The following is a 13542-nucleotide window of genomic DNA, read 5'->3' on the forward strand; positions in this document are numbered from 1 at the left end:
GCAGCAATGAGCAATTATTTCTGTAGCAGGCTATAGGATATTTTAGGTAAATGGCCAAGAGTGATGTAGCTGGGTCATGTAATAAATCTATTTCCAGTGTTTTGAGGAACTTCTAAACTGGTCTCCACAGTGCTTGTAGCAGCTTATACTGCCACCAGGAGTGAACAAGTTTTGCCTTTTCCTACATCCATGCCCCCTCACACTGTCTCTGTCTTCTTCAGTCTTAGCCATTCTGACTGAAGAAGATGAAATTTCAAAGACATTTTAATTTATGTTCTTCTGATGGGTAAACATGCTGAACATTTGGAACTGATTTTCATCCAATTTTATTCTATCCTTTTGGAATTTTTTGTTTATTTCTATGCCCTATTTAAAAATCGGTCTGTTAGCTCTTTGTGTTCTTTATTTTCTAGACAGTAAACTTCTATTAAATGTGTAGATTTTTTTTACTCATTCTGTAGACTGATTCTCCACTTAAACGATGGTGTGCTTTTCTATAAAAAAAAAAAAAAAGAAGTTTTTCAGTTTCACGAAGTCCCGTTTGTCAATTGTTGGTCTTAATTATTATGTTTTGGGGTCCTGTTCAGAATGTGCTTTGTTGTGCCTATAGGTTGAAGTATATTTTCAATTTTCTCTACTATCAGATTTTTTTTTTATCAGTTCTTATGTTATGATTACATTAGAGCTTAGTGCAGGGTGAGAGGAAGTATTTATTTCCATTATTTTACATAGATCTACCCAGTTTGACGAGCACCATTCATTAAAGATGCTATCTTTTCTCCAGGTGGCCAGAGGTGCGTGGACTTTTATCTGCAGGGTTTTTAAGTTATCTTCCATTGATCAATGTATCTGCCTTTATGTTAGTACAAGGCTGTTTTTATTACTATATATTTGCAATATTACTTAAACATGGAGGTGGTGTTACTTCCTGAGGTTTTGTTTTTATTGTTCAGAGTTGTTTTGGTTATTCTTCTGCTTGTGTGTGTGTGTGTGTGTGTGTGTGTGTGTAGATCACTTTTGTAAGATGGCCAGTTTTACAAAATTAATCCTACCAATTACTGACCATGGAAAGTATTTCCATTCACAATATTCTCACATAATATCTTGGAGTAAATTTAACTAAGGAAGTAATAGACTTATGAAGTAAAAAATAACCTATAAGACATCGAAGAAAAAAATTGAAGAGGACACCAAAAGATGGAAAGACTTCTCATGCTCATAGATTGGTGGGGCTAATTTTATAAAAATGGCTGTCCTGTCAAAAGCAATTTACAGATTCAACATAATTCCCATGAAAATCCCCAATTTCATTCTTTATAAAAATTCAAACTCTTTATAAAAATATTTATTTATGTATTTATGTTGCAGATATTTTCCCCCATTCTATTCCTCCTTGCTGACCTTTCTATAACTAATTTCTTTTTTTTTTTGAAAATTTTTCTCCCAAATTCCTTTTTAAAATATATTTTATTAATTTATTCATATCACATCTCAATTGTTATTCCATCCCTTGCATCCTCCCAGTCCTCCCTTCCTTCCATTTTCTCCTTATTCCCCTCCCCTATGACTGTGACTGAGGGGGACCTCCTCCTTCTGTATATGATCATAGGGTATCAAGTCTCTTCTTGGTAGCCTGCTATCTTTCCTCTGAGTGCTTCCAGGCCTCCCCATCCAGGGGACATGGTCAAATATGAGGCACCAGAGTTTGTGTGAAAGTCTGACCCCACTCGCTACTCAACTGTGGAGAATGTTCTGTACATTGCCTAGATCTGGGCAGAGGTTCAAAGTTTACTGCATGTATTGTCCTTGGCTGGCACCATAGTTTGATTATGACCCCTAGGCCCAGATCCACCCATCATAATGTTCTTCTTGTAGGTTTCTAGGACCCTCTGGATCCTTTTATTTCCCCATTCTCCCATGCTTCTCTCACCTAGAGTCCCAATAGGATATCCTCCCCTCTGTCCCACTTTCCTGATAAGTGAAGACTTTCATGGGACATGCCCCTTGGGCTAGTGTCCAGATATAAGTGAGTATATACCATTTGACTCTTTCTGCTTCTGAGTTAACTCACTCATTATGATCATTTCTAATTCAATCCATTTGTCCACAAATTTCGGGAATTCCTCGTTTTTAATCACTGAGTAGTATTTCATAGTGCAAATGCACCACAGTTTCTTTATCTATTCTTCTACTGAGAAACACTTAGGCTGTTTCCAGGTTCTGGCTATTATGAATAAGGCTGCTATGAACATGGTTGAGCAAATGTTCTTGTTGTGTACTGGAGCATCTTCTGGGTATATTCCAAGAAGTGGTCAAATTCTTAAATATGAACTGGTGTCTCAATATTATAATTCTCTGAAGAAAACGTCTAAAAACTATAAAAGTCAAAGAAAATAATCAAAGAAGGCTACTTGGAACAGAAAGTAGATTGGGGGATGAAAGCTTTTTTAAAACAATGATACCAAAATAAAAAGTACAAAAAGTGCAAAAAAGCAATGATACCAATGAATACTAAAATGAAATATTGTGTTATTAAACTAAAAGAGAATGTTCTTATGCAGGAACATGACCCCTTAGCAGGAAGCTATTTGCAGTTGAAACTTGCTATGAAGTGGGAATCCAGTTTTGTCTAATGGGTTGTCCTTAGATATATCAGCCACATTCCACGGCAGGTTCCGTGCCCAGGAGCAGTTGGCCAACAGAAAACAGACTGTATGTATGTGTGTAGTCTTGTTCTGCTGTGTTTTGTTTTGTTGGGGTTTTGTTTTGTTTTGACCTTTGCTTTTGTTTTGAGAGAGAGAGAGAGAGAGAGAGAGAGAGAGAGAGAGATTGAGAGAGAGAGAGAGAGAATGAAGAAGTTGGGTGAGTAGGAAAGCTTTTGAAGGAGTTGAGGAGGGGGAGAAACTAATAAAAAATTGTATGCAAAACAATTTTAAATAAAAATTGTTTCATAAAAATAAAAACATTATCTGCATAGCAAAACTCAGTCATCCCTGAAATTTAGGCTGAATGCTAAAATATGACTATTCTACCAATTTCTTGAGAAATGTGCCTTGATTCCAGTTAAGATAGTGCTTAACAAACCTGACAAACTCTGAAGTGACATTTTCACACATATACACATTCATACACACACACACACACACACACATACACACACCCCTTAGTAATGTATTCTATAATACAAAAAGAATCACTAAAAAGATAGACTTGAAAACTTTAAAATTTAGTACTTATAATAATGCCTTAAATTTTTGTTTTATAAACTTGAGAAATTAATATTAAGAGATATGGGAATAATGTGCTCTTCATATTCATAGAGAGTCAAATGATATTCAAAAACAATTTATTTTGTGATGGGAACAGGAAGGGTTAAGTTGGGGTTAGGAGAGGATGACAGTGGAGAGTAGTGAACGCAGTGAAGACCTTTTGAAAAAGTCCTATGAACCATACTACCATAGGAGCCCAGTGCTGGGAATGGGTGTTTCTTTTAGAGGTTTTGTCCAGGGGTCCCCTAGAGCTCTAACCATTACAGACTCTTGTCAAGGATATTGGTTACCCTCCAATTGGTTGATGGTAAGAAGGGATTGCTAAAGATGTCACACACATAAGGCATAGCACAGTGATAAGCTGATACTCACCTGGAAACTTGACTGCTCCTGACTGGCTCTCACAGTGCCAGAAGGTGCTATGAATATTACTGTAGGAAAAGAGCAGTCACTAATCTTACTCAGCTGTGAACCCTACAAGCTACAGTAATGATTGGCATGACAAGACGTGCCTACTGCTGTGGTAGGGGCATGGACATAACGGAAACAACCAGGCATTTTCTGATTGGATTTTTCAGAATATCTAACCATGCATCAGCTCTCCTGATTTTCCCCTCTATGTCTCACAAAGTTGGAGTCACTGTATTGACGATTCCAGTTAGACATTTGATTTATTCGGCCTGCAGCTTCTTCATTCGTATATATAAGAATTTAGTAGACTGTCCATTTGCTTCCCTTCTAGAACACCTTGATCAACTAGCCTGCATATTACTACTTTGGTTTTGTTGTCCTTATGCTAAACATGCTCATCTTGACTTGGTAATTAAGTCTTTCATGTGTGCCCCACATCCAGGCGTCCTCATTGCCTTTATGGGTTCCAGCTCAGGGATAATAACATGCTATTGGACTTAGTGAAAGATTGCTTCTCTAGTGAAAAAGTTGTCACTAGTACCTGACTGTTCAAAATTGTTGGGTTGATAGAAGGGAAAGGTTCTTTTCTTTGGTTTTTAAAGATATTTTCTTTATTTTAAGTTGTCATATATTACAATTGACCTAGAAATATATCTTAAAAGCTTCATTCTTTCAAGCATTTGTCCTATTATTTTCAGTGTTCATTTTAAAATCAATTTTTCACATATTCTTTAGCAGATAAAAATTGGAAATAGTTCCACTTTATTCAATATTTTGTATTCTTTTTCATACTGTATGGTCAAATTGATTATATTAAATATTTCATCCATTATTTTGCTGAATACTAAGTTATTTAGAATGTTTTGAATCTGTGTATAATACTCATATGTCTAGTATCTGTCCAGCCATTCTAAAATGGAAAATATATGTGGAAAATAAATGAAGATGTAGTGCACATAATTTATAATCTTGTTCAATAAGGTCCCTCACACTAAAGGAAAGTAATTAGCATTTTCATTTATCTAATAATTGCCTACTAATTGCTTTCATGGGACTGGATCAATTTTTAATGGAAGTGGAATTATTTCATCCTGCCATAACATTTGTGGTGTCAATACTAACGATTTTTATATTTCCCTAGTATAGTTAAAATGTGATCTTATTAATAGGAGTTCTTTATCAGGGATAAAAATGACTGCTAACTAAATTCACAAGACTTGCTCTTCACTTTTCATCTCACTAACGAATGATGCCTACAGGAATGTATTAGTATTGTCAGTGTTAAATCAAAGAACTTACCACTCTGAAAATATGACTAAATTTATTTTTAGCTTCTCTTTTAAACCAGTAATTGATAGTCTAGCAGACTACATCTCTAAATAGTAAATCATATTAAGGCATACTTGTTGAAATTAAGAGAGTATGTATAAACATGTTTATCTTATTTTTCCTCACTCTATAGAGAAATGATGAAGAAGCAGTTGTGGATAGAGGCGGAACACGTTCTATTCTCAAAACACACTTTGAGAAAGAAGACTTAGAAGGTGAGACACTGTTTTGATGCAACAGTTGATAACTTTCTGTGGGCATTTCAAAAGGACATGTAAATTTTTTACTTGTGGAGAACTGAAAATGTTGACGGGAAAGTAATGATGATGTGCTGGTGTGTCATCAATAGGATTGTTCTGGTTCAGTGTCGAACGGCAACAGAGAACTGCAAGTGGTGAGAAGCATTTGTTCATACACAGATATTTATTAAATCCAGTCAATATTCTACAGACTGTTGGGTGACAGCTTTTCAATAATTCCTGCTTCAGTGAATTATAATTAACTAGAGACTGAAAAGAAAAAATAGATATAACATATATGATATGATAGGACAAAAAGAGTCTGTTATCAGAGTAGGCTACACTGGAAGAGAATTAAGGACAGTTGGTCTTCTGTTCAATGAGCATTTCTATAGGTTTGTTTCAATAAGGACTGCTAATCCAGTAGACAAGCTACAAGTAATTCTAATGTTTAATAATACACACACTCTCTCAGCTGATTGCTGTAGGTTTGAATGGCAGGCCTATCCCTTCATTAGCACAGGGCCTTTAGCTAACTTTCCACATCTTAATTCTTTCAGTTGTTAGCACACTGAAAGCCATGAATGTATCTTAGAAAATCAAGACACAATATTTCAAATAATATCTAGATAGAGTACTATAGTATCAGTAATTATCACACCACAATGTAATGCTCATACAGAATTAACCTTTAGGTTTTTAACCAGATTTCTTTCATATTTTAGATATAAGGTATGTAATATTTGTTAATTGAATGAGAGGTTAAACCTAGGTGGTCTTAAACACAGGTAGTCACAACTCACTATCCATTGAGTGGAGAAGGAGGACATTTTTTTCAATTTAACCATTGCAATATAAGCTTTTAAATTGCAATTAGTTTAATAATTTTTGAATCTCAGTTTTTAGTTGCAATAATTCTATAGCAGCATAGTTTATGCAATATTTGGAAACAACTTTTATGAACACAGACATTGCTGATAATATAAATTATCTGTGACAGACATTCTGTATGGTACACATAAAATAATATCCAGGTCCAAGAAGGCCACGCTTGTTGTATGAATTTAGTGATTTGCTATACCAGCCATTTTTATTGTAAAAATTATAGATGAAAACTCTGAAAATTGATGTTGAAATGTTTCATATACAATAATTTTCTTTAGGTTTGATGCCAAATTATTACAGTTTTTTTTCGTTAGAATTCTTCATTTATTCAACTTTAACCATGTAGAGATACTGTTAGTCTTAAAAATAAGGTGTATCTTTCACAGCCTATGTTGCTTTGGGCATAATTTCAATAATCACTTTGATTCTAAGGATAGCCCAGAACCAGGCAGAATAGGAAAAGTTTACAAAGATGAAAAATGGGCTTTACAACTTAACACAAGACAATATACATTTTCAGTTCCTAAGGAACAATAAATTACTAAAAATAGTATCTTGGCTATAGAAGAAGTAATGAAACAGTCCTACCTCCAGGAAGGAAATTATTTTAGGATCTCTAGGACAAAAGACAAGGAATTGAGCTGAGGATTGTTAGAAATTATCCTTCACTAAAGATCCCACAAACTTGTCTTTTTGTGTCCTGTGTTACACAGCCCATCACTTAAAAGAAACAGGAATCAGACTGCACCAACAGAAGGCTCCCTGGACATCCTGTGTTGATGTCTAGGGAAGCTGCATCTCCTCAAATAGTTTTTAAAAAATAAAATGAGAAAGCTAAAGTGTATGATGATGGGCTATTTTATCTTTTCCATTCATTGAAAAATTTTTTGTTTACTATCTCAAGGTTGAAACAAAATGAAACCGTCAGTTTAGATTCTTGAATTATTGTTCCCTGAGCTTTCTGTTAATATGGGTGAGAGTGGTTGAGTTTATAAAATTAGGAAATAAGAAGTTTGCATCAGCAGGACGTTAGATCTCTGATTTCTCTGTGTTTCCTGTAAAATACACTAATAGGTAGAGGTTGGAGAGGGAGGTAGAGGCATCTCTTCCAAGTGAACATGACAGCAGAGCCCAGTTAGAAGTTTAATTTTCATTAATAATTAGTGTTACATGCATACATACATATACACATATAAACCTACTGGATCCATTTAGTGTTGCACCTAAGTGTATGTTTAGGGATAACCACTTGCTATTAGATTACAAATAAGGGGTTCATTTCTGAGAAGACAGATTTTCATCTCAGCCATCATTCACTTCCTGTAGCTCTTCATCTAGGGGTAGAATCATGATGTTCAATGTATATTAAATGGTTATATTATTCTTGAGGTCTGTATTAGACTACCATATCACTGTGATTTCATGGGCACATATTTTCTGTCTTATACTGAAGACACAGTCTTTCAGCAAATGTCCTGGTCCTCTGTCTCTTACAGTCTTTTTGCCCCTCCTCTCTGAGGTTCCCTCAGACTTAATTATAGCCAGCCACCAGCCACACTGAGGAGCACAGTAGGCCACTGTGCTCCACCGCTTCCTCTTTTGTTGTGGTCCTTCCAGTCCTCTGCCTTAGACAACCTTCTCTTCTCAGCCCATCTTCCTTACTTTGGAACTCTCTGACCAGCTAAATTTTAAGGAACTGATTCTATTCAGGTAGAAGCAAACTGACAAAATTTCATACTTACAAATAATCATTATGAATTCAGGAACAAGAAGCATTTGATTTTATATGTAATCCCAAAAGTACATACTGATTTTAAACTTAGAGGATATAGTCCCTGCATTAATATTATGGGTTGGGACTTTGCTTGTGATAGTTACATATATCTGTCTGCCTTTGGTTGATGCATTTTACAGTAACACAAAGTTGGTCCTTGGTTCCATAAAGTCCATGGATCACACTTGGCAAGCTATGCTAGTCTTCCCTAAAAATGTACCAAGAAATCTGACACAAAAATAAGTTAATATAGAAATATGTTCAATAGCATAAAAAAGCCATCTTCTAGTTAAATATTGACACAGATAAGCCACATACAGATAAATGAAAGTTAACACAATAATTCACAGGTAATTACAGCAAATGCTGAATTGTCATTTGAGATGCAATACATTATTGAAAATAATGTATGTGGTATGGCTACATTATTACATATATTGTCTGTCCTAAACATTATTATATAATACAGAATGATTAGTAAGAGATTATATTTTCTGTGCCAAACATTATTACATGGCTAGTAAGAGATTTCTGACTGGAAGAACACAATTGGATTGTTCTTCACTGATTTTTATGAATAGGCATTTTCATCCTAGAACAGTGGTTCTCAAACTTCCTAATGCTGCAACACATTTTAACAGTTTCTCATGTTGTGTTGACCCCCAACCACAAAATTATTTTCATTGTTACTTCATAACTCCAGTATTGCTACTGTTATGAATCATAATGTAAATATCTTATATGTGACCCACAAAGGGGTGGTGATCCACAGGTTGAACATCACTGTCCTAGAAGGTACTGTCTATAGTTAAGTCTTTTATGATGAAAATTCTTCATAGAAACAAAAAAATGACATTATGTTATACTTTTTAATTTTTTTAATTTTAAAAAATAGAAACAAATCTTATTTATATTGACTGTTATTTTTCCTATTGCCATAACACAGCAACTAGACAGGCACCTGTGCTATAATTTACACACAGTTTTACATGATCTGGATGTACTTGGAATTAGGAAATGTAAGAGTGATGTACAAGATGAAGAACTTTAGGAGCAAGTGGGAGAGTACCCAGTGATGAAAGAGGCAGTAGTGCAGTTATGGAGATGGTAGCCATTCCCTTTGTAATGGGAAATAATATGACTTTAAGGAGCATTGTTAGTGATACCGATAACACAAAACAAATATGTTATGTGATAGAGATTTAGGACCGACAGTGGAGACAAACACATTTTATGAAGACAAAGTTTTATCAAGTAAAATGTTTCTATTTGAAAATTGTTTTGTCTTAGGGTTTACGTGTATCTTAGCTACTAGAACTACTAGCATAATTTAGCATTCTGAGTGCAGCTAATAGAAAAGGCAGGTGTTTAAAATAGCTTTAAAATCTCAGGTATGATATATTTAGTGGAAAATAATCATTTTCTCAAAAACAACAGCTTGGAGTAAAATATTACTTACTTTATTCGTGAGTATTATACATTCTGATGAGTGACAACTGTATAAATTTTTAGTTTCCAAATCTCTTTTTTGTTTGTTTGTTTCACACACGTTTTGTACTGTTTCTGTCTCTTCTATTATCTAAAGCCAACAGCATACAATTTAGAAGTTTTACATATTTATTTTTGTGTATTATGTTATCACTAAATCCTTTAAATTGATGTTAGTGACATCTTTTCCTCTTTTCCATTCCCACTGATTTACTCCCCTTGGTCATCTGCTCTGTGTACTGCCCACTGCGTCTTACTCATCCAGCCTCCTTGATACCACCAACATGCTCTTTCCAGGCATTTTTGTGTTTCATGTTGTAGTATATAGTGAAGGATATCAAATCTCTATAGTTAGAAAACCTCAGGACTGTGATCAAAGCGAGCATTGGTACAATTGCCATTAACCAGTTTTTACTTTTGGTGTCCATGTAAGTCTGGGATTTAGTACAATCTAAAGTATAAGACAACAAAAGGAAAATACATTAATACTTTACATTTTATTTTAATTACCTCATATATATATAGGACACCCAGTTAAAATTGAATTTTATATAACTGCTGTATGTTTTAATAATAAATAATTATTTATTTAGTATATATGGCCATGTAATGTCTTTATTTATTATCTCATGTTTAAATCTGTAGATCTCTAATAGTGGATGTTAGGATGACCCACGAATATGTCCCTTTAAAAACTGAGGGATAGGCTAGTGAGATGAATTCAGTGGGTAAAAGTGCTTGCTGCCCAGACTAATGAGTTGGAGTCACAGGACCCAGTTGTTAGAAGGAGAGAAATAGTTCCCACATGCTGTCCTCTGATCTCCACAAGTGTAATACATACACACCACACACACACTCAAGCACACACATGATAAATAAATAAATGTAATCTTATATGTAATAAAAAAAAAGAACTGAATCAGTATATCTCCTTACTTGTCAGTGGTTTTGCCTCTACTGGTTCACATCTGAGTACCATATAGTCATTGATTTCAGCAGAAAGGAGGCAACAGAGTCAGAGACCACCCCTGCTGTCATTGTTAGGAGTCCAACAAGAAGACCAAGTTACACAATTGTAACATATGTGCTGAGGGCCTAGGTCAGTCCCATGCAGGCTTCCTTGGTGGATCAGTCTCTGTGAGCCTGTGTGTGGTTCTATGGATTTTCTTGTGGTGTCCTTGAACCCTCTGGCTTCTACAATCCTCTTCCACAGGATTCCCCAGGCGCCACCTAACATCTGGCTGTGGGGCTCAGCATCTGTTTCTATGAGTTGCTGGATGAAACCGCTCTGATGGCAACTGAGCTAGAATCCAATCTATGAGTAGAGGAGAATATCATTAGGAATCATTTCTTTGAATTTATTTTCCAGTCATGTTTGGTTCTATTTTGGGTCTCTGGCCTCTTCACCCTCTGTCGCCTGGCCCTCCAGGCAGTGTGAAGGTGGGCTCCCTCCCATGGCATGGGTCTCAAGATAGACCAGTCATTTGTTGGTTGACCACTACCACAATTTCTGCACCACCTTTGCCCCAGCACATCTTGTAGGCAGGGCAAATTGTAGATCGAAGGTTTTGTGACTGGGTTGGTATCCTAGTCCCTCTGCTGGGGGATTACCTGGTTACAGGAGATTGTCAGTTCAGGCTCCATAGCTCCCATTGCTAAGAGTCTTAACTAGGGTCTCACCCTCATTGCTTCCTGAGAGTTTTTATTTCTATCTGGAACCAGTGATGCTCCCTGATTCCAGTTGTTTCTCCAAGTATTCTCTTCCTCCGTCCTCCATACACCTGATCCCACCTGTCCTCAGACCCTCCTCATCCAGTCCCTTCTCACCATCCTCCAGTGATATCTATTCTGTTTCCCCTTCTCAATGAGACTCACTCACTGCACCTTGAGCTCTGATTATTACTTAGCTGTGTCTGCGGATGGTAGCATAGTTATCCTTTACTTTACAGCTAATATCCACCTGGAAGTGAGTATATACCATGTTTGTTTTTTTTGGGGGGGATGGGTGGGCCTGAAACCCAACTATATTTAAAACATATTTTTGGCAGGTCCTTAAATTTGTATTTTTAATCTATGTTGTTAAGGCATACTCTAGGAAATAGGTGCTGGTCTACCCTTATCTAACAAGCTCCATATACAAACTTCAGGCTAGGATAGCCTGGCCTGCGCATCCTGTGACCCTGCTCACCCTGTTCAGTCCATCTGCATGACTCTACCGTGCACTCTCCACAGTTCCCAGATGTAGACCAGGTCATATATCCAATACCACACCCAAATGTGTGGAGCCCTAGTGCATCTTCCCCAGTGCTCAGACATGAGCCAAGTTTTACGTTCTGTGCCAAGCGAGCCTTCACTAATCACCTGAGCTTATCCTGTCCATTCACATCCTACCTCCTGACATAGACTGGTCCACAAATCCCATGCTCTAGCCCAGCCTGGTGAGTTTGGCTGACCCTGGGGTCACTGTACTTTCACCAGTACCCGTGCCTACACCGACTTTCACAGCTAGAAACCCAGCCCAGACTGCTGAGCCCTTCTGGTACCTTGTGCAACCTCCAGACTTGAGATGTGGAGCACATATTTTGTACCAGCCATACCTCCTGTGAGTATATCAGAAATACAAACAAGTCTACATGTCTTTTCACACAAAAACACAAAGGATATGGAAATTAAAATCCCTAATCCACCAGTCCTATAGCAATATTGTACCATGAGAATTATCTAGATGAACACCAGGGCACAAAAATTCAAGAAACAACTTCATCTAAGAATTCAAGGAGTTTAGAGAGGAAACAGATGAACGATCTTAAATGAATTAATGCCTGAGTGGTGCTCAAGAAAACATAAACATAGAGCTGAATGAAATAATGAAGACAGTATAGGAAATGAAAACTGAACTCAAAAGAGAAATAAAATGTTGTAGAGAATTCAACATGAAATGAAAATGGAATTGAAAAACTCAACAACCCAAATTGAGAACTAAATGGGAGTACATACAATGAAACCAGAAGATAGATCATCAGGACTCAGTGATAAAAGAGAGGAATTAGCTACAAGGCAAAGAAAATGAAAAAATTAAAAAATCACAGGAAAGGAACATGCAAGAACATGCCATATCTTCAAATTACAGGCAATGTGTTCATATAGATATGATTGACTTTCCAAATAATTTTAACAGAACACTGTTGAAAGTGTCTGAGAGTTCCTAACATTTTTATCATTGGCCATCAGTGTCTCACTTATCTTACAGAGCTTACAGGGTGGCAAGTTTTTATTTGTGCAGAGATCTCAACTCTTCCGTTGTTAAGGCCATTGGCAATCCTAAACATCAGTGGCATGAAGACCTTTCTGCTATTTTCTCGCATAAGTCAGCAAAAAGCTACTACCTTGAACCAATGAAGGCATTATGTTGGCAATTTACATTGCTCTTTTTCTAGTATATGTGGATTTATTGTTACACAGGGTTTTTTTTTCTTTAAGTGTTTCTTTTTTAATTTTTAAAAATATATTTTATTAATTTATTCATATTACATCTAAATTCTTATCTCATCCCTTGTATCCTCCCATTCCTCCTCCCTCCCATTTCCCCTTACTCCCTTCCCATATGACTGTGTCTGAGGGGGACCTCCTCCCCCTGTATATGCACATAGGGTATCAAGTCTCCTCTTGGTAGCCTGCTATCCTTCTTCTGAGTGCCACCAGGTTTTTTTGTTTTGTTGCTGTGTTTTGTTTTTTTGTTTGTTTGTTTGTTTTGGTTTTGGTTTTGGTTCTTTCAAGACAGGATTTCTCTGTGTAGTCTTGGCTGTCTTGGACTCACTTGTAGGTCAGGCTGTCCTTGGGCTCACAGAATTCCCCCTGCCTCTGACTCTCTGGGATTACAGGTGTGAGCCACTGAGCCTATGTTCTTTACATAGACTTTTATCTCTATCAGTGTTGGTTGTAAGTAGAATCAATACTTTTTGATCCATCATTTACTTTTCTTTGAGATATCTGTCACAGTTAATTTTCTCCAATAATAATGCTTTATGCCTCATTTCTTTAAAAACTGTATCTTATATTTATCAATCCTTTAAATTTTAAAACTTTTGTTCCAAATAATTCTTGTCCACTAGCACAACAAACCATTTCCTAACTTAGTGGTATCAAA

At 36.3% G+C, this 13542-nt stretch overlaps 1 protein-coding gene across 10 annotated transcripts in view; it reads left to right on the forward strand.

The window, feature by feature from the left end:
• SLC4A10 (solute carrier family 4 member 10) overlaps nt 1–13542 on the forward strand; it is a 257846-nt gene that overhangs the window by 95320 nt on the left and 148984 nt on the right. For all 10 annotated transcript variants that reach the window (XM_084797965.1, XM_084797968.1, XM_084797974.1 and 7 more), the window contains exon 2: nt 5143–5224. In XM_084797965.1, coding sequence (XP_084654091.1) covers nt 5143–5224 — 82 coding nt within the window. The remainder of the gene's footprint in view (nt 1–5142; nt 5225–13542) is intronic.

Source organism: Acomys minous (genome assembly GCF_964271855.1).
Source record: "Acomys minous genome assembly, chromosome: 10".
Lineage (NCBI taxonomy): Eukaryota > Metazoa > Chordata > Mammalia > Rodentia > Muridae > Acomys > Acomys minous.